Source organism: Triturus cristatus, chromosome 1_1 (assembly GCF_964204655.1).
Source record: "Triturus cristatus chromosome 1_1, aTriCri1.1, whole genome shotgun sequence".
Lineage (NCBI taxonomy): Eukaryota > Metazoa > Chordata > Amphibia > Caudata > Salamandridae > Triturus > Triturus cristatus.
Window position 1 is genome coordinate 1,272,539,461 of NC_140579.1, and position 19,472 is coordinate 1,272,558,932.

General features: G+C 47.1%; 1 protein-coding gene across 3 annotated transcripts in view; it reads left to right on the forward strand.

Moving 5' to 3' along the window:
- The window catches only part of LOC146871944 (PAT complex subunit CCDC47), a 636,305-nt gene that overhangs the window by 471,192 nt on the left and 145,641 nt on the right, over positions 1-19,472 (forward strand). For all 3 annotated transcript variants that reach the window (XM_085652333.1, XM_085652350.1, XM_085652340.1), the window contains exon 12: positions 4,361-4,528. In XM_085652333.1, coding sequence (XP_085508459.1) covers positions 4,361-4,528 — 168 coding nt within the window. The remainder of the gene's footprint in view (positions 1-4,360; positions 4,529-19,472) is intronic.

A 19,472-nucleotide genomic window follows, 5' to 3' on the forward strand; every position in this document is an offset into this window, starting at 1 on the left:
TCTTCTGGTTGTCACTGGTTTTCCATCTTTCTGTTGCCCTCTTTTGTGTTTTTCTCTCTCTTGTGTTAGATCAAAATCTGTTGAGAAACACTACGTACCAGTGCCCAAAAAGAGTGCCTACCAATGCCCAAACAAGCATTACAAATGCAATAGGTCTCGCCTTTCATTGTTAAAGCCATTTACTTTGCTATACAATACCATTAGCAAAGCAAATGGCTTTAACTTAATCAAAGGCGAGACCTATTGCATTTTCAATGCTTGTTAGGTTTGGGGGTAAGAGGGAATTTGCTCCGGGATGCAAGTAAATGCATGACGACTAGACAGTGGTTGGAGCCCAGTTATTGATTTCTGTGAATGTGTTTTTCAGCATTTTTGTGAAAGTTTGCAGCTTTACATGGCAGAATTGAGCGTTCGTTTTGGAGACTAGACTTCTGCACAAATGCAAGGAAAGGATTTGGGGCATTTTATATTGTCCTCTTAAAGCAAGATTAAGGCGTTCTAGCGAGTGTTGTCACATCTGTTTGCGACTATACTTAAGGGGCTATTGGGGTACAGTGACTCTATAATTCCTTGTGACTGACACTCCCTTTTTAGTATGGGGCCAATGTGAGAAGTTGGCCTGGTATATGCTGTTCACTAGTTCTAGTGACCACCTTGTACCATGCCAAGCAACCCTTATGGTGTGGTTGTAAGTCAACCTTTTTGGACTAGCTGCCCTAGTGGTAGCGTAGGCTAAGCAGTCTTTGAGGCTAAACTCGTGAAGCGTGTTAAGCCAGCTGTTTTACCAAATGCAACCCCCTTTTATACCAATGAAAGGACACCACACAGATATATATTCAAAATATATATGTATTTATTTCTCAAAGTAACCCCTAGTCTCTTTATGAGCACAGGAGCACAAATCGTCAAACAAGATTATCACAGAATACACAGAAGTTGCACGTTATATGGATAGGCCCTGGTGGCCACTCAAACCATATACTAAAATAGTGGTATAAGTACCACGAACAGAAAAGGGAAAAGGCCTAGGGCCTCTAGAATCGCTGGGCCTACAAGGAGCTAACGTCAGTTAGTGACCAGGAGGTCCACGGGTGGCGTGTGCAGAGCAAATAGTCACACGCGTGCTCCCATAGGTTTCAATGGGTGCGTAAAAAGTACAAAGTTACTGCAAAGGAGATCTTCCGGGTTGACTAGGAACTTAAGATTTGGAACACAGGCACTAGAGATGTATTACTACACATGGGCACCGGAGTACCCGCTTTACCTCACCCACAGGAAGCGGGTGCATAGGCCTCAAAGTGCGTCGGGTTTCTTCTATCTGTTCCGTGGAGCTTGAAGGCAAAGATGCTGCAGGCGGTCGGTCCGGGAGAGATGCAGTGGATCCAAGAGTGGATCGGAGATGTTGAAGACCTGTAAGCAGAGGGGACAGTGTTCACAGTCACTAGCCAGTGACCAGCGTGGCACCAGGGGGGTACCAGGCGATGTCGGGTGCAAACAGGTGATGAGGGGTAGCTTGTCTCCGCAGCCACGTGGTCCCTGAAGGTCGACGACGTCCAGGAGTCGGCTCACGAGCTGTCCCACGCAGGCTCTCGCTGTCGGCGGTGTCGGCGACTTGATCGAAGCAAACAAGCCTTGGCAAAAGCAATTGTAGGAGGATTCGGAAATCAGCTGTTGGTTCTGACCAGCAAGGTCAGAGGGATTGCTCCTTTGGAGGGGAGCAAGGGCCAGTCTGGAGCAACCAGACCAGCGGTGTTTGTCGTAGATTTCGTCGCCAAGATGGCCACTAGCCAGCGGGCCAGCAACCGGTTAGGCGCGTCGAGTGGCAAAATGCAGAAGGGCCCCACGCAGAGCGTGGAGATGCTGGAGGGCTCACCTTTGGTGCAGATGCTGCTCGAGGGTTGGGCTTCTCAGGACCCAAAGCACAACTTGGAGGGAGCCTCGGTTGTTGCACTTGTCAGCTTGTCGTAGTCGTTCCAAGATGGCTGGCTCCACGTGTCTCGGTGCCTCCACGGGTCTCCTCTTTTCAGGGACTGTGGATCGGGCGGTGAGAGGTCTGGAGGTCCAGGTCTTGTCAGTCTCTGGGCTCTGGCTCCGGCGGGAGGCGGCGGCAAAGCAGACGGTGATTCGCTGGATGGTGCTTGCGTTAGCAAGGTGGTCACTCCCTGACCACAGGGGAGATTTTCTTCAGTCTTCTGTGCAGCAGAATGTCGAAGTTCCCGTCTTCTTCTTAGTTTCAAGTTGATTCCAGGATGTCTGAAGTCTTAGGACACAGCTCCTACCTTTAAGCGGATTCTAGGGGCCGGACTACCTGCTAGGTCCCTCCCTATGGGTGGGACCAGGAAGGGGGGTGGTTACACCCCCAATCCTTTGTCCAGCTCGCCCCAGGCCCGGGACTGGTGTGCCCCAGGACCGGTTTGAACTGGCATATGCACCGAGGCTCCTTGTGAGCCACAGGCATGTCTGGTTTCTTTCAAGCCCTACCTGACCAATACACAAAATCCTGTCTGGGGTGGTGCACGCACCTCCCCTGGCAGGAAACCCTTTGTCCACACCTCCCAAGCTGGAAGGACTCCCAGCAGCAGGAGGGCAGACTTGTGTCTGTGGTGGCAGCATCCATTTTGTGGAGCTGAGGCTATGTCTGATTTTACCCGGGTTTCAGGTACTGTACATGTCGTGTCCCTCTAGAAGGGTGGAATGCTAACCCCGTCGCCAGAATTGGCGAGGGGTTAGTATTCCAATTCGTATGACACCTTACTCGACATGTTTTGATAAAGCCAAACCAAAGATAGCATTTAACCGCGAGGTTCATAATGCACTTAAGAGTATATGGTATGACGTTATCTGGAAACAGTAGAAGGAAGTTGTTCCGACCACTGCAGACAGGCTCAGCTCATGCCAGAGCACCATCTCACATGGAACCAAGCACTCTGCCTTCAGGATTGTTAAGGCCTGCCATAGGAGTGACTTATAGGTTACCAGGTGTCCCATTTAAGGTTAGGTATAGGTATACTACACCTAAGTAAGAGGTGATTACACCAACTTACCCCAGCTGAGTGATCAGCCAGTTGTGTCAGATTGTTAGGCCAGGCCAGGGGTGGCATAATACATGCTTCAGCCCCTGGTAGGCCTTAGATACACCAATGCCCTGGGTACCTAGTGTACACTGGTACAGGGGCTCACAGGGTGATCTAACCAATTGGGTATGTACCTAGGGTACATGGAGTCCATTTTACAGAGAGAGCAGATAGCCTGAGAGCCTGAATGGCAGGATCTCAGGCCAACTAAGTCGAAAAACCAGCTAGACACTAGGCAAAAATTTGGGGGTAACCATAGTCAGATATCCACCTTCCTACAGGCTTTCATTCACAAAATGTGTTCCTGAACTTGTAAGCACCTTTTGCTAGACTCTTTACCGATTGTAATTGGTGCTAAAGTACAAAATACATGGATCATAGGTGTAAATTTACATTAATAATTCTAGAACAGATTAAAGCAGTATAATTTAGACTTTACACAACAACATTTTTATTCTTCGTGGTGTATTGTTGGGTGCACATGATACAGCAATATGTCAGCGTAAAAGTTCATTTTGTGTTAAATTTCTCCAGTCTGACATTGTTAATGCTTGTTTTTTTTTTTCAGCCAGCTTGTTTCACTCTACAATGGCCTGTGAGCTTAGGGCTGTCTCGAGGTGTCTATCACAAAAGAGCAGTCTTTTATTTTGATATTTAGGTTTTTTACCACTTAACCAGTAATGAAAACATCAGGTCGCTTTCAAGGCACAGTTACAGGTTATAAGGTAATTCACAAACTTGTAGTAGATATGTTTTTCTACAGAAAGGTTTGGACCAACACACTTGAGTTCACTCGATGCCTGGTCTGTGACTTGGTGGATTTCGATTCTTAATTATGTGTAATTTTGTGGCTATCTGAAATGTTAGTTTAAATGTATTCAAAATGCTAGGGAGCTTGCAAAAATTAAATCGTTAAGAGCAACTTTTTTCCTCTTTATTAACCGACTATTTGTATTTTGAGGATGAGGAAGGAATCCAGAAAGATAACAGACTTGACAACCTTACCATCATAGACTGTGCAAAATCGCTTGCTGTAGTTTTGCTTCATTTCTTTATTAACTATATTATCTCCCCTAACGACCCACTCTCTCCCTCCCCATTTTCACATGAGTCTTTTGTATTATATTGTGTGTCAAGAATAAATCTGTGAATCAACCATTCCGACGGTACGTTTTGAACGTATGATTTTTTTTTCACGCTCCCTTTCCTTAGCCAGCCGTTGTGTGAACAGGATGTTTTTAGTACGATACCCCGTGCGCATATAAAGGCAACTTTTTTTTCCTTAGGGGAAACAAAAAGCAGATAAGAATCGTGCCCGGGTTGAGGAGAACTTTTTGAAACAGACACATGTGCAGAGGCAGGAGGCCGCGCAGACTCGCAGAGAAGAGAAGAAGCGCGCCGAGAAGGAGAGGATCATGAACGAGGAGGATCCAGACAAGCAGCGCCGGCTGGAGGTAATGTCTGCCCTTCTTTTGTATAGAGAGCTTGGAACCCAGAAAGGAGCAGCTGAAACTCTGGTAAAGCCCAAGGCCCTCTTCTGTGTAGTCCTATCCAGGTTCTCCCCAACTTCTATAATTGCCAAACAGCTCAACTGAAATTACCCTATTGACGCCCACATCCCCTATAAATTCCAACACCCTGGAAACCTTTCTTCACCCTCCATTTTGTGAGTTGTAGTTTATCTGTGCCCCAGATTGCAGTGAAGCAAAGTCCAGGAGGAGTTGAGGAGGCAGACTAGTGCTGTCTTTCCTAAAATGTATAAAAGCGGGTTTTTTGGTTTTTTTTTTCCTTGCCTGTGATTGCGTCATTTTTTAAATTTTTTATTTTTTTATTTGTCTTTGCCTGTGGTTGTTAGTTTAAAAATTGTAGTTTTAACTTGCCCGCGATTGCATAATTTATCACCTGTTTTGTGTTTAAACTTGTGTTTTTTACTTGCCCGTGACTGCTTCCATTTAACCTGTTGAATTGTGGGATTTGCAGTCCATACTCTAGTTTTTCCCTCACATTCCCCGTGACTATCAGTTTTTCCCTCCAAATTTCTCCCTTGCTCTGTGCTAAGACCTGTATGTTAAGCAGTCCACCCCCAGCTCCCATTTGGTGTTAGCAAGTGTGTGAAACAAGTCCCCCTTTCCTCCCCCCACCTAGCCAGAGGGATATTCTACATCAGGGAGAGAACAGAGGGCGCTCTGAGACAGCAGTCATCTGCTGTGAGCTTTTTAAGGTGTGTTCTATAGGGATTGTGCACTTCGTTTTTGGCTAGGAGAGGGAGTAAAGTTTTATACATGTATTGTTAGAGGACAAAGTTTGTTAGGCCCTTACCTGCAGAAGTCCAAATTGTGGATTAAGCCAGTCTGTCTCCTAGGAGATTCTGAATAGAGGAGGAGCTCCCAACTCTCTGGCCAGCAAACCTTGTTTGATGTTGCCTGGACCTTATATAGTCTGCTATTGAATGGTATATGTGTGCACTGGTTGGTGGTTGTATCTGGCGTTTCTATTGGATTAGGGTTAGTGTTCTCATTCGTTGGGTATTTGAGGGTTCTCATTGGTTTCTGGGTCTGTGATTCAATCAATGTAGGATTGGGGCTAGGGTTAGGCTTTCTATTCGAAGTTGGGACTAGGGCTTCTTGTGTGATTGGCTGCTGGGACTAGGGCTAGGGTTAGGCTTTCTATTTGAAGTAGCGATTAGGACTTCTTGTGTGATTGGTTGCTGGGACTAGGGTTAGGCTTTCTATTCAAAGTAGCGATTAGGGCTTCTTGTGTGATTAGTTGCTGGACTGGTGTCGAATTAAGACTAGGGTTAGGCTTTTTATTGGAAGTAGGGGCTAGGGTTTTCTGTGTCATTGGTTGCTGTAACTGGGGTTGGGACTACTGCTAGGGCAAGGGCCTCTATTGGACGTGTAAATTAGGGTTTTTGAACCTGATTGTGCTTGGACTAGGGCTAAGATTGGCTGTAAGGTCCTGGTCTCCTGTTCCAGGTTTAAAAGCTAGTGGTGTGATTGGATAGTGTTGGGGCTAGGGTTCCCATTGGCTGAAGGGGTCACCTGACTAGGTCTAAAAAAAGGCCACGCCTTACTGTCTCAGCCCGGCCGTCGAGGTTAAGGGTGGAGAGGACAAGGCCTGTTGCCTGTTTGAGCTTGTTCGAGACTGGTCGGGACCAGGGCCAGGAATGCTGCCCATTTTCCCAATCAGTAATACCCACCCTTCACCATCCACAAACAGAGTAATAAACTCACCCCAAATGTACACCACACACTTACTACAAACAAACCCAATGCACAAATCCATGTACCAGCATACACTGCTAAACCACACATTTCCACCATCACCTACATCCAGTACACAACTCTATCCCATACCACGAACCAATCCACTCATCCCTAACACAACCCCATTTCACACCATACTTAACTACATCCCATCCAGACACACACTCCCTGCTCTAATTACTCCTAACAAACCCATACTCAGCCTGCCATCATTTTTCCAACTAACACCCTCCTCTTCCTTCTACCATAATAACACGAACACACAACAGATACAATGCACTGTACCGCACATTTTAACTCTTGCAACAAACCAGTCTAAAACAAACATTTTTACCTCTACTTCATTCCCTCCTACACACAACATACACTCTACCCATAAACACATCACCACCCCCTCTACCTTACAACTTCCACTTGCAAACAATACTATACAAGCAAATCCATCTCATGAAACAAATACACCAGCACCTCTTTTGACTACTCCTCAAAAACAAAACATATCACGCTCACCAGCACAACAAAATCTCTCAAGCACAACACCTCATAATACTTACTGTCACAAAATACAAACCTACACCCACCTTTCAAACTACACAAAGGAACAAACTCCAATGCGAAACTTTCTCTCTTCCACCACACCTAACACGCATACAGCAACTCTCTTCCAACCGCCTCTCATCCACTGGACAATTTAGAACCTTACTACATGACCCACCCTAAACACACGCAAACAATATAAGCAACATAACACACCTCACAACTTTGCTTCTCCATGTCTACTGCACAAGAATGTTAGACCACAAAAACAACATAGCGTTGTGGAAATTGAAAATAATTGCTGTTAGCATGAGCTGAAGCCATCTTGGTTGTGGCGTCCATTTTGTTAGCCATGTGATTCTTTAGTTTTCACTGTTGCTTGCCTTTCTATTCTGCTTGAGTCATCCGCTTTAGTTAACCCCTTCTATTCTAAGCTCAAGCAATGTATGAGCTCAGAGAGGCCTGTAGCTGCTAGAATGCACCTGTTTGAAAATTTAACTGTCCATCATGTCTTACTGATGTAAGCAGTTCTGTTTCCTCTCCCACTTCGCTGACTAAGTGATATCCATCTGCCCAAGTTAGTCGATAGCTATTTCTGTGAAGAACTGTACCTTCAATTTGAGTCTCCATGCTTACTCTGCAACAAACTCAGTATGAAAGACCCATGGTCTGTGTATTCAAGCCACTACCTCCTGGAACACTTGAGGGTGTTGTATGGACGTGGTCTCGCTCATGAGTGAATAAACTTATTTTGAATTTCAGCTTCAGTGCCAATCTCTTCTTTGTTGGTTTAAGGACCCGTGGACCGATAAGGGTGAAGCCCTGCCCCGGTGGGCCCCTAAAAAGGCTAATTTTCACAGTTTGGCACCCGACTCGTGGGGCTCATCGGAGACGCGGTCACCTGAAGGAGTGGTCTTGACGGAGGAATGGAATATTACTGAGGAGGTACCCTGCATGAGGAGACCCTTGTCTTTGCAGACCGAAGTGACTTTTCCGGTTTTCCTGATCTGACCCTCCGGGTGGTGGCTGGTCCCGCTTGAGATTTCCTTCGGCGCACGTTTTTGCAGTGACCATTGGGTCAACCAAGAGATTGGCAGTTGGAGGCTGGAGACTTTTGTTTGGTAAGGTCGCTGAAGCAGCAATCTTGATTTTGGATTTGCTTGGCCAAGATTCTGGTTTTGTTTATCTATTGCAATAAATAAAGGCAGGTAATGTGGGGATTTTTCTCCTTATATTTGTTTGAATGGGTATACTTGGAAGAACATGCCTGCATTTAGTAAAAGTGGTGATACGGAGCGCTCTTGAGTGTTCCGCCAGGCCAATTGGTAATTCGGTCTCTTCTTGCAAAGGCTTGGGGGTTTTACCCTATCTAGTTTTGAGTGGGTCTGTGGACCCCTGTAATAGGCATGCCTTCTGGGATAAGTATGATTTGGTAAAGACAGAGTGTTTGCGAACACTCTGCCAGACCAACTGGTAATTCGGCATATTTTGGAAAAGGTCTGGGGCTAGAGCCTGTCTTCTTGAAAATGGAACAGTCTCTGAGCTGTTTACTTGTCTTGGTGCGGTCTCTGGACTGCTTTTGAGAGCTCCTTTGTTTGTAAATATGATTTACAATTGGTTTGAGTGCAGTCTGTGGGCTGACTTTTGTTTTTGTCCCGGTGTTGATTAGTGGTTTGATTGTGTGTTTGAGTGTCTGAGGTTTGTGGGCTGACACCGGTGGTGATGCTTTTGAAGTACTTGTTTGAGTGAGTAGCGACTGTGCTCTTTGTGTAAGGATGACTTGCCTCAGCAAGCTGTGTTGTGTGTTATGAGTGTGTGGCCCCTTCTTGAAAATGTCTGGAATTAGCTCAATTTGATGTGTTGTCATTGTGTTCTGCAATTGCCATTTGAAGAATTACACTTTAAATTTTGAAGAATGAATCAATAAAAATATGGTTTGATCAGAAATATTAGTGTACTGTAGTTCCTATTTCCCTTATAGGCTCTGCGCATTGGAATATACACTATAGTTTTTGTATAGGACCGAGGTCAGTATGCTCCTATCGAGTACATTAAACTTAATTACTTGTGTGTGCCAGCTAACTCAGAGGTCACTAAACTTCTCGAATGAACAAGTGATTAGTTTCTGGCAACCGCATAAAAATGACAACTTTGTTTCCCTTAGAATCGGAACGCGTCTCAGAATCGTGGAAACAATAGATAAGTTTCACTCAGTCAATCGTGCTTGCTTAGTTTCTCCAGAGTTACACAGAAATAGAAAGACGAGTGTTTCAATAAAAGGTTTTATTGAACAGTCTTGTTTCTCGTGTAAGAGATATGAGCTGTTACAATCATTGTATTGTATTGTATTGTATTGTAATTTGTAAAGCGCGATTGCTGCCCAAGGGCGTCCAAGCGCTAGAGTGCAGAGAACAGAGCTAGGGGGGTAACAGAGAATAAGATTTAGGTGGGCCTGGCAAATAGATAGGTCTTCAGTTGTTTACGGAATGAGAATAGGTTAGAATTGGACCTGATTTGTAGCGGGAGTGTGTTCCACATCTTTGCGGCATTTAAGGAAAACGACCTTCCTCCGGTCCTGGCTCTCCTTACTCTCGGGACCACGGCCAGGAAGGCCTCCGTAGACCGAAGGGTTCTGTTGGGATGGTATTGAGTAACCAATTTGTTAATGAGCGCACAGTAAGCAAGATATACGCACAGCGTAAGCAGTAAGAAGAAATAATACTGCAATAGCATTGTCTTTTAGCTATGGCATATATTCATACATATATAACAGGCTAAAATGTGAATACTCGTCTGATGCTTCTAAAATAGTCCTACCCTCGTGTACCTAACCTAAGTGTAGTGCGAGGTAAGAAGTAGGTGCTGTTTTCTATAGTATGGTATATACTAAGTTTAGTATGCCAAGAGTCCCTCTAGGTTCTAGTCGGCTCCATACCTTTAGAATGAGCAAGGTGGTAATCTCTATCCGGGTCTCAAAAACTGTAACACCCCACAAAGGGAGTCAGAACACTGGAAGCTGGATTCTCTGCGAGCAGGGATGACAGCATCTGGTCAGTGCGTCAGGCTGGGATATGGTCTTTCGAACTTGCCGTGGCGAACTATGCAGTCAGGTCTTGCTGAATCGTGCTGTGGTTTGCCATGGTAAGGGAAGGCATATTTATACCTGTAGGTGCTTAGGAATACTAGCATTGACGTAAAGTCAGGCAGAGGAAGACCTCATGGATGAACCCGAATGTTTTTGAATAAATAGAGACAAAGCACCTCACCAGTGTGCGTCTAATTGGCTATTAAGTAATACTGTTTGAACAAATTGTTAGAATTAACAAAATGCATAAATACGCCATGTTACTGCCCCTCCTGTCTGTAAACTGATGAAATTGGGAAAGGATGGGTAGAATAGACTGATGTTTCCTTATTTGACCTTTAAGGGGAACTATATGCTGGTGGTTTTTGATCCAAATTCCCAGGTGGCAACACCATTTTTGTTTATTGCTGCACTACATAAGTCGCAGAGGCATTACGAGTCCCTTATCAGTTAGTCTATATAATCGAGCTGACAATCCTTGTTAGAGCTGGTGAATAGGTTTCTCGTCTGAATATGATATTACATGGTCCGGATCGTGAAAAGTATGATGCGTATGGTTCACAATGCTAGGAAAGATGCCCATATGCCCTTAGCACACATTTTTAAGAACAGAATGTTCTTTGCCTGTTTTCTTGTCAGCCACAAAGTTCTGCTGGAAAATTCATGTACCTATTAGGTTATGTTTAATTTATCAGCTATTCATGTAACATGGATCTCTGTTACATTCAGTTTTAGAGTTTCCCGCTACACCTATAATATGAGAGCATGGTCATAAGAGTAAAACATGGTTGTTCTTATGCAAGGAAAATAATTTTAAAAGTGTCTGTAGTTTTGCACAATAGTGAATGTTCACAAAATAGAAGCTGTATCGTGATTTCTATAACTTATAAGTACAAGTTTGTTGGGGGGCGCTAGGTGGCGCACAAGCGGAATGGCCGCCTTTGTGTGAGGCTCCCGCTGCCCGGCGCAAATATCCTTTCATTAATCCTGTTCCATTGACGTACCTCGCCCTAAGACATCGTGCATTGGGAAGCCTGAATGATAGTGCGGCTACTCGGCGACTTGGACCGGCGTCGGCTGCTGCCTGCAGTGTTGGCGGCCGTTTGATTATAGCACCGCATTCCCGGTCTGGAGCTCCTGCTGGGCTCGCCTGTCTACGCAAGTCCCGGTGCGGCTGCGTGGTGTGTGGGCCGAAAGTTGCGAGGCTGCTGGCTTGCCATGGTGCATCTATGGCGGCGTATTCTTCTGGCGTCTGAAGACTCGAGCCTGTGCCAGTGAGCGGCGGAGGTGGTATAATCGCCCCACATTGCCAAACACAACGAGGTGGTGAATCTTTGCCGACTGTGGGGGCCGCGCGGGTGGCGGATCGGCCCTATGCTGCGTGGATGGGGCGACTTGGCGACTAGCTCCATGCGTGTGGGATAACGTTTGCGGCGCATTTAAATTGTGAGCAGCACTGCACCCCCCCTCAATACCCATTACAGCCTCTGTAGACAACGGTTACAGTTGCCTGCGCAAACCTTATAGCCCATTACATGTGCTGCGGTGCCACGACCTGTGAACGCTGCCCCGCTGTGAGGGGTACCTTACTAGGGAGTGGCGGACGGACCTGCAGGGACCGTGGTGCAGCTTGGATGACGCTGCATGTGTAGATCATTGGCTTTGGGACTCTGCTGCATGATAAATCTTAGCCAGCTTGGTGGTGCAGGCCCGGAGGGGGAGTGAATGTTGTCAACGTGCAGCCACAAGGAAGCAGGCGGCACTACCCGGTGGAATTGTCCACACCACGAGAGTTAGCTACTAGCTGTGAGAGGATACTGCAGTATTCAGCCACAGCACATCCCATTGCTGGGGCGTCAACTAGTGCCTATACACTGGAACTCTACCGGCGCCCGGGGGATGAACTCAGACGGCCTGCATAGCATCGGTGTATCGTTGGAGGCTTGGTAGGAGATATCCTTGTCCCCCCCACTCTGAGTTCACACTGCCTGCAGCACGAACCTCATTACCCAGTATGGGGAAGACAGACACACGCCAACCACGTCTTACTTTTGACTTTAAGAAAGGTACCCGACAACAAATGGCAGAGGCCGAAGGGGGGTTCGGAAGCGTTGCAGTTAGATGCACGACCTGCGCAGGGCGAAGACCTGAAAGCACTCCTACAAGAAGTTAGACAGGGGTTTGCAGGATTAGCAGGGAAGATAGACACGCTGACTACACGCATGGATGCCATAGCTCATAGGATTGACGGCCACGCGGTACGGCTCAAGGAGACAGAGCAACGAATATCCGATGTTGAAGATGCTACGACTCGCACCCAGACTTCCGTGTCGCAAATGGACAAACTGCTCAAACTTATAGCTGCCAAGAATGAGGACATGGAAGCAAGAAGCCGTAGAAATAACATGCGCGTTTTGGGTATTCCAGAGAGCACCAATACGTGCAAGATGGAGAATATCGAAAGATTGCTGCTAGAGGTGGTTGGGATGCATCTTCTTTCCCCCCCACCTGGTAGTATGCCTCGACCCATCATTGCTCGCCTCCTAAATTATAGGGATAGAGACTCGCCCCTCCGGATCGCAAGAGAAGAAACCACTGCACTTTGAAGGAGTCCCTTTCACTGTCTATCCGGACTTCACTCCCACAGTGCAGGAAGACAGACGCAAATTCCTACAGGTGAAGCAGAAGCTATGATAAGCCCAAATAGAGTACGCTCTCCTCTACCCTGCTCGGCTCCGTGTCACATACCAAGGCAAGCAGACATTCTTCACGAAGCCTCAGCACGCGGAAGAATTTTTGAAGCGCCTTAAGCTGCACAAGAATGCAGCAACCACATCAGAAGGCTCGCCACGGTAGAGCATACCGCCCAATGACTGAAAGATGCTGTGTTTTGATTGTTTATCTTTGCTAGGTCCTACTACCTTGACTTTGAACTGTATTGACCGGCATCAGAAATGATCTGATCCTTTTTTCTGAGGCGACACGTACGTAATGGCGCCATTCGCCACCAGATGGGGGGGGGGGAAAAAAGATTTGGAGGGCGCCGGGCACCCTTGTGCCCAGTGGGGTAAAAGGCCGCAAGGCTGACCCTGCTCGGCAAGAGGTATCTGTGTTCCACTTAAGAGTTTCGCCTGTGGGAGAACCCCCTGGTTATATATTTTTTTTTTTTACCTATAGACTGAATAAGTTGAATATATAGTTCTGTTCTGTGGGTACTTGGGAGGGGGAGGGAAATATACCTGGCATGTTTGGGATGCTTCAGTGGGTGGGGGTGGGAGGGTCAAGTTTTATTGCCAAATTCGCTATGAGCACTTCACAGATTTCCATCAGCAGCTGCTGTTCCTTTTGTAGGTGTTTACGGCAAGGTATACGTGTACAAGATTATCAGGATAACACTATAGAGCACTATGAGTGAGCAGATAGACGCATCACAGCTGAGATTTATGTCTTGGAACATTAGGGGATTGGGAGATTCGCGGAAGAGTCGGTAAATATTGGCCTACCTTGATCGGCATCACGTAACCGTTGCTATGCTTCAAGAAACCCATGTTAATCCCAGACTTTCTAATACGTTTGCTAGTAAATGGGCGGAATATAGGTTTTTCTCATCATACTCCTCTTATGCCAGAGGTACAGCCATATTAGTGAAAAAACACACTTTTACACTGGCGGGATCTTATGTGGACCCTCAGGGGCGATATGTGCTTGTTTGGGGTTGATTGGGCACGGACTCTGTTACGCTGGCTTTCTGTTACGAACCCAACACTGATACTCCTGAATATTTCTCGTCCCTCTGGCGCATGATTGTGAATATAGGGTTAACCCACATAATTTGGGTGGCGATTTTAATGTGACCTTTAATCCAGCATTGGATAGATCCAATACGGCGCCCCATCACTATACTCATGCACAAGAAGTTATGCAGGGCATAATGAGGAAGGGGGGGGGCTAATCGACACGTTGCGTCACACTCATCCTCAGACACAAGCAGGCACACATTTCACAATATATGCTGTCACATGGGCTAGACTACTTTCTGGTTACTAGGGGCCTGTGAACGGCCATTCGGAATGGTACCCATCCTGCTAGATCACTTTCGGATCATTGCCCAGTGGTCTTAATACTTCACCCACCAGGGTATGACAGACCCAGGCCCAGCCTACAGCGTTGCTCGATACTGTTTTCCGTCAAGAACTGGGTGAGGAAATCCGGGACTTTTTTCAGAGAAATAAAGGATCCGTAGATAGTGTAGAAGTGATCTGGGAAGCCTTTAAAGTAACGATTAGGGGGTTTTGTATTTCTAAGAGTTTTGGGGTTTTCCGAGATATCCAGAAAACATTGAAATCTTTAGAGAAGGAGCTCAAGATGCTAGAAACTCGAATGGAGGCAGGGGAATCAGGGCAAGTGCAGAAGGATTTCAGTGTAAAAGTGTCGGATTATGAGGCCACGGCAGGGAGAGAGTCTAACTTTCAAGGACGTTATTGGGAAGCTCGCAGGTATGGTGAGTGAGAGAGGCCGGGTCGTGCGCTGGCTGAAATGATACGCCATCCCCGCTTTGCCAATTACATATTAGAAATCCGGGAGCCCTGGGGGGGGAAGGGGGGGTCCATCAGGACACTCCTGACACTTTGAATGCATTAATTTTCCATTACACAACGCTATACACTACTCGAAGAGACGGTGTGAGAAAGTGGCTCTGTATATACTGTTCCCAAATAGGTACAGGGTGTACAGAGTCCACAGTCCCCAGAGGTTTGGCAGAGGCTAAAGTTGGATATAACCTTACACTCTAAAGGGTAGCTTGGTCGAGCAATAAGGCCGTATCAGAGGACAGTGTAAAGCATTTGTTGTACACACTCAGTCAGCAAATGGTCTCACACACTCCATAACTGAACTCTAGGCCAATGGTTGATATATAAAAAATATATGCTTGTTTTTATTTTAGAACCAACAATTGGAATTAAAATATACTTTCTCAGAATGAGATGCTTTATATAAATACTTTTGCAATATGCAATTGACTTTTGTAAACAGTTACAAGTGGTTGCAATAGGCAACACTATTTTAAACACAATAATGCATTGAGTTCAATGGAAGTTTCAAGTTATTTGCAACAGATTACCTTTAGGATTACTTTTGGAATTCCAGGACTGGATCCTAGATTCAGTCCTGGGTCAGTACTTGGGCTCAAGTGATGAAAGTCGACTTAATTATTGTGATTTTTAGACTATTTTGCTATTTTAAAAGTTGACACTTAGAAAATATTTCATAGAAAACAGTCAATGATTCCCTATGGAAGAAAATTCAAGTTGCAGGTATAGTATGTTCTCGTTACTTTTGTAATCCAGTACTGGGTACCTAGACTCAGTACTGGGACCTTTATCCAAAACAGGTAAGCAATTAAGTTTTCAAAATTTATACGATTTTTAAAGAATATTTAAAGCTTGCAGAAATTGACACTTAGAAGAAATTTCACAGAAAAACAGTCAATGATTTCCTGTGGAAGAAAATTCAGTTACTGGTAAGTACAGTTGTAAGTATTTTTCAGAGTCCGTGCTGGGCACCAAGATCCAGCACTGGGAGCTCACCTAAGAGCAGGTGAGTATTTTCGTTTTCGTTACTCGGCTGATTTTTGGTGAATATTTTAAGATTTGAAAAGTCCACACTTAAAAGAAATTTCAGGAAAAAGCCAGTCAATGTTACCCTATGAAGAAAATTGAGTTATCGGTTTAAAGGTAAGTACTCGACTGGCAGAGTTGAGGTTCTGGGCATAGACTCGGGGGTCCCCCAGGGTCAGGTAGGTACAGTTGGTTCACCCCCAGCGGCACTAGGGCGGCCAGGTGCAGAGAGAGTTAGGCCCAATGTTATCCTATGAGGTATAGGAGGGCCTTGGTTGGTTGCTGCTGACTAGCAGGCCACGCGGCTGTGGGAGCCGGGCTCCTGGTCACTTACTCAGGGTAAGTGGGGAAGTAAATAGGTGTAGAGGTTGCACTGCCAGGGCCACTCGGGCGGCTGGGTGCAGAGTGCTGTTGAGCCTACGGGCACTCCATTGATTTCAATGGGAAATCTCCGGTTTAGAAAAGACTGCAAGCTCGGGGACTAGGATTCACCACTTCGAGAGGTAAGTTGGTTAGTTGGAGGATAGGTAGGTACCCCGGGATTGGGCACAGGGGGTCATGAGGCGCCGGGTGCAGGGGTGCCTTTTGGTGTCGGGAAATCTTACCCTCTGTTGATCGCGGTTGGGGGGGGCACCTTGTTCTGAGGCTGCAGGCTTCTTCAGGAGTGTCGAGGGAGGTCTGTGGGTGCCGTACTCTGGGTCACAGTCGCCGTGGGGTCGTCCTCGTGGTCTTTGTTCACTCCGGCACAGGCCAGGCTTGGCTGGTGCAGTGTGTGCTGTGTTCGCGGTTCCGGGCTGCTGCCAGGGGTTAGAAGTAGATTTTGAGTAGAGCCTCTACTCATGGGAGTCCCAGGGGCTTGGAGTCAAAAGGTAGCCATGTCCTCCGGGGTTTGTGAGGTTGCTGGCCACAAGAGATGCCGGTTTGGAGCAGGAGCAGGTTTGAGGGTCGACAGGCCGGTAGGGCTGGGGCCAAAGCAGTTTGTGTCTTCCTCTTCTTAGCAGCTGCAGGGCAGGACTTCTTTCTTCTAGCTCTTCTTCGGATTTTGGAATCTGGAATCTGGGGGAAGGAAGGTTCAGGGTGCCCCTGAATACTAGATTTAGGGGTGTTACAGGTAGGTGAAAGGCAGGGACCAATGGGTCCCTGTCCTGGGGTGGGTACAACCTCCCCCCTATCCTGCCTCTCTCCTGTGGGAGGGGGGCAGTAGCATAGTCCTGATTGGGCAGGGCTTCCCATCTTCAAGATGGCTAGAGCCCGGAGATGTGCTTCACCTCGCCTCCCCCACCTGAGGGGTGGGGTTGGCAGGCTGGCACATCCCCTGTCCTTATTATGGGTTTCCGGCCAAGCGTCCCGCCAGAGTGGGGGGGTTGCAGTGGCCTGGGGAAGCTCACAGAGGCGGCATGACTTTGAAGCTTCCCCCTGCCCATCCTGGGGGAGGAGATTTAGCACCTCGCCCAGGATGTGCATTGTTGCAGACCCAGGAGAGCAGGGGCTCTCCTACCCAGGGGTCCACCAACAAGACTGCTGTGTGGCAGCCTAGTCGGCCTCAGAACAGACGTGGACTGTAGGTTTAGGTTTCAGGGGGCCTCTCTAAGATGCCCTCTGTGGTGCTTGGTACATTAAATCCCACACTGGCATCAGTGTGGGTTTAATGTGCTGAGCAGTTTGATACCAAACTTCTCAGTCTTCAGTGCTGCCATTATGGTGCTGTGGAGTTCGTGTTTGACAAGCTCCCAGCACCATGTACTCTTAGATGGCAGCACTGCACTTACAGGACCCAGGAATGGACCTGGGTACTGTAGGGGCACAGGGCTCCTGCCTCTGTACCCACACCACTGGCATAGGGCACCCAGCTAGAGGGGTGGCTGATGTATGCCAGGGAAGTGTAGGTTGTGGGCATGACACACAGGAATGTGTGCGATGTCGACTGTGTTGTGTTGTACCCAGACACTCTGCCTGCAAGAGCAGTGTGTGTGTGTAATGGTACAGGGCCTCTAAGGGTGGCACAATGAGTGATGCAGCCCTTAGAGGCCTTCCCTGGTCACAAGGCCCTGGGTACCTAGGTTACCATTTACCAGGGACTGACAAGTGACCAGGGTTTGCCAATTTGGGTTTTGGCTGTTAGGTAGTTTTTAGGGAAGGAACACAGGCCCTGGGCACCTGATTGGCAGGAGCCCAGGGCACAACAAGGAAAAGTGCATCAGCTATTAGGCAAAAAAAGGAAGGGGGGGGGGGGGTTACTGCAACAGAAACCCACTTTCTTACAGACGGCTACTTGGACATGGGGGGCTTTTTAGGCGACGTGGCATTGGGTTGGCTTAGTGACGCGTGTTTTTTAGCGCCCCATTTGAATTGGATGAAATCAGAGAGGCGATAATGAAGATGCAGTCTGGCAAAACGCCTGGCCTGGATGGCATTCCTATCGAATTTTATAAAACCTATATTGATATCATGACCCCAGTGCTTAAGGAAGTTTACGAAGAATCTCTAGAGGTCGGTATACTCCAACCGTCCATGAGAGAGGCACTTATGCTGAAACCTGGCAAACCCCCAGACTCCTGCAATTCCTATCGGCCTTTGTCACTCATAAATTGTGACGCCAAAATCTTAGCCAAGGTTATAGCAAATCGTCTAGCATTACTACTCGATCGATTCGTGCTCCCCGATCAGTCTGGGTTCATCCCTGGGCGTGCCACCACCCATAATCTGCGTACCCTTTTTTCTTTACTTCAAAACGGTTGAGCCTGAGTACCGGCAGCGGTGTTCCTAGATGCTACTAAAGTATTTGATTCTGTCAAATGGGACTACCTTTTTGGGGTGTTACGTCCGATGGGCTTCCGCCCTCTGTTTCTTTCCTGGGTACGATTATTGTATAATAAACCCTCCGCTAAAGTGTTGATTAATGGCCATACGTCGGCTCCCTTTACTATATCGAGGGGTACCAGGCAGGGGTGTCCGCTCTCTCCCCTGCTATTTGCCTTAGCAATAGAGCCATTAGCTTCTCGGTTAAAACAGGTTCATCAAGACAAGGCTTTCCGCTGCTGCTTACGCCAAATGCAGATTTCCCTCTATGCGGATGATATTACTTTGTACATGAGTGATCCTCAGCAGAACATCAATCCTTTGCTGTGGGAATTTATAGTATTTGGCAGGCTCTCCGGAGTGCACATTAATTGGGAGAAATCGCAGGTGTTTCCCTTGACAGATGAAGTCCCCAGCTTCGCTCTGGACTACCCATTAGATTGGTGCGATTCTGACCTTCGGTACCTAGGGATACAACTTTCAAGAGATAGAGAGGAGCTCCTGAGACTTAACTATGGCACAGCTATACATCGCCTCACTAATAATGTCACTAGATGGATCTCCCTGCCGCTCTTGCTTGCGGGTCGTGCTTTTCTGATAGATGGTGGTGCTTCTGCAACTTTTGTACCTGTTTATGAATATACCCTATGATCCTGGGTGTAATTTTTTTTAAACCCTTCGTACTGAATTGCTTCGGTTATTCTGGGGTGGAAAACAATCTAGGCTTAAGTGGTCCACTCTCACAAAACCTTATGCACAGGGTGGCTTCGATATCCCTGATTTTGAAATCCATTATCTTAGTGCACAAGCACATTATGCTTACTTTTGGATCCGCCCTCCTAGTTATATGCCGCAGGTAGCGGTGGAGCACTGGTTGGCTGATCCCATCCCTCTGGATGGACTCTTACATCCACCCCGATGCACCCGAGATTTGCCTCCCACCACTGTCACAGCTACGGTGGACGCATGGCACTGTATAAAGGATCTTCTAGGCTCCCCTTTGCTGTATTCCTCGACTCCCCATCTTGTATCATCCCCGTATGCCCCTGTTGCAGGAACGCGGATTTCAGCAAATGTGTGCGCGTGCCAAGAT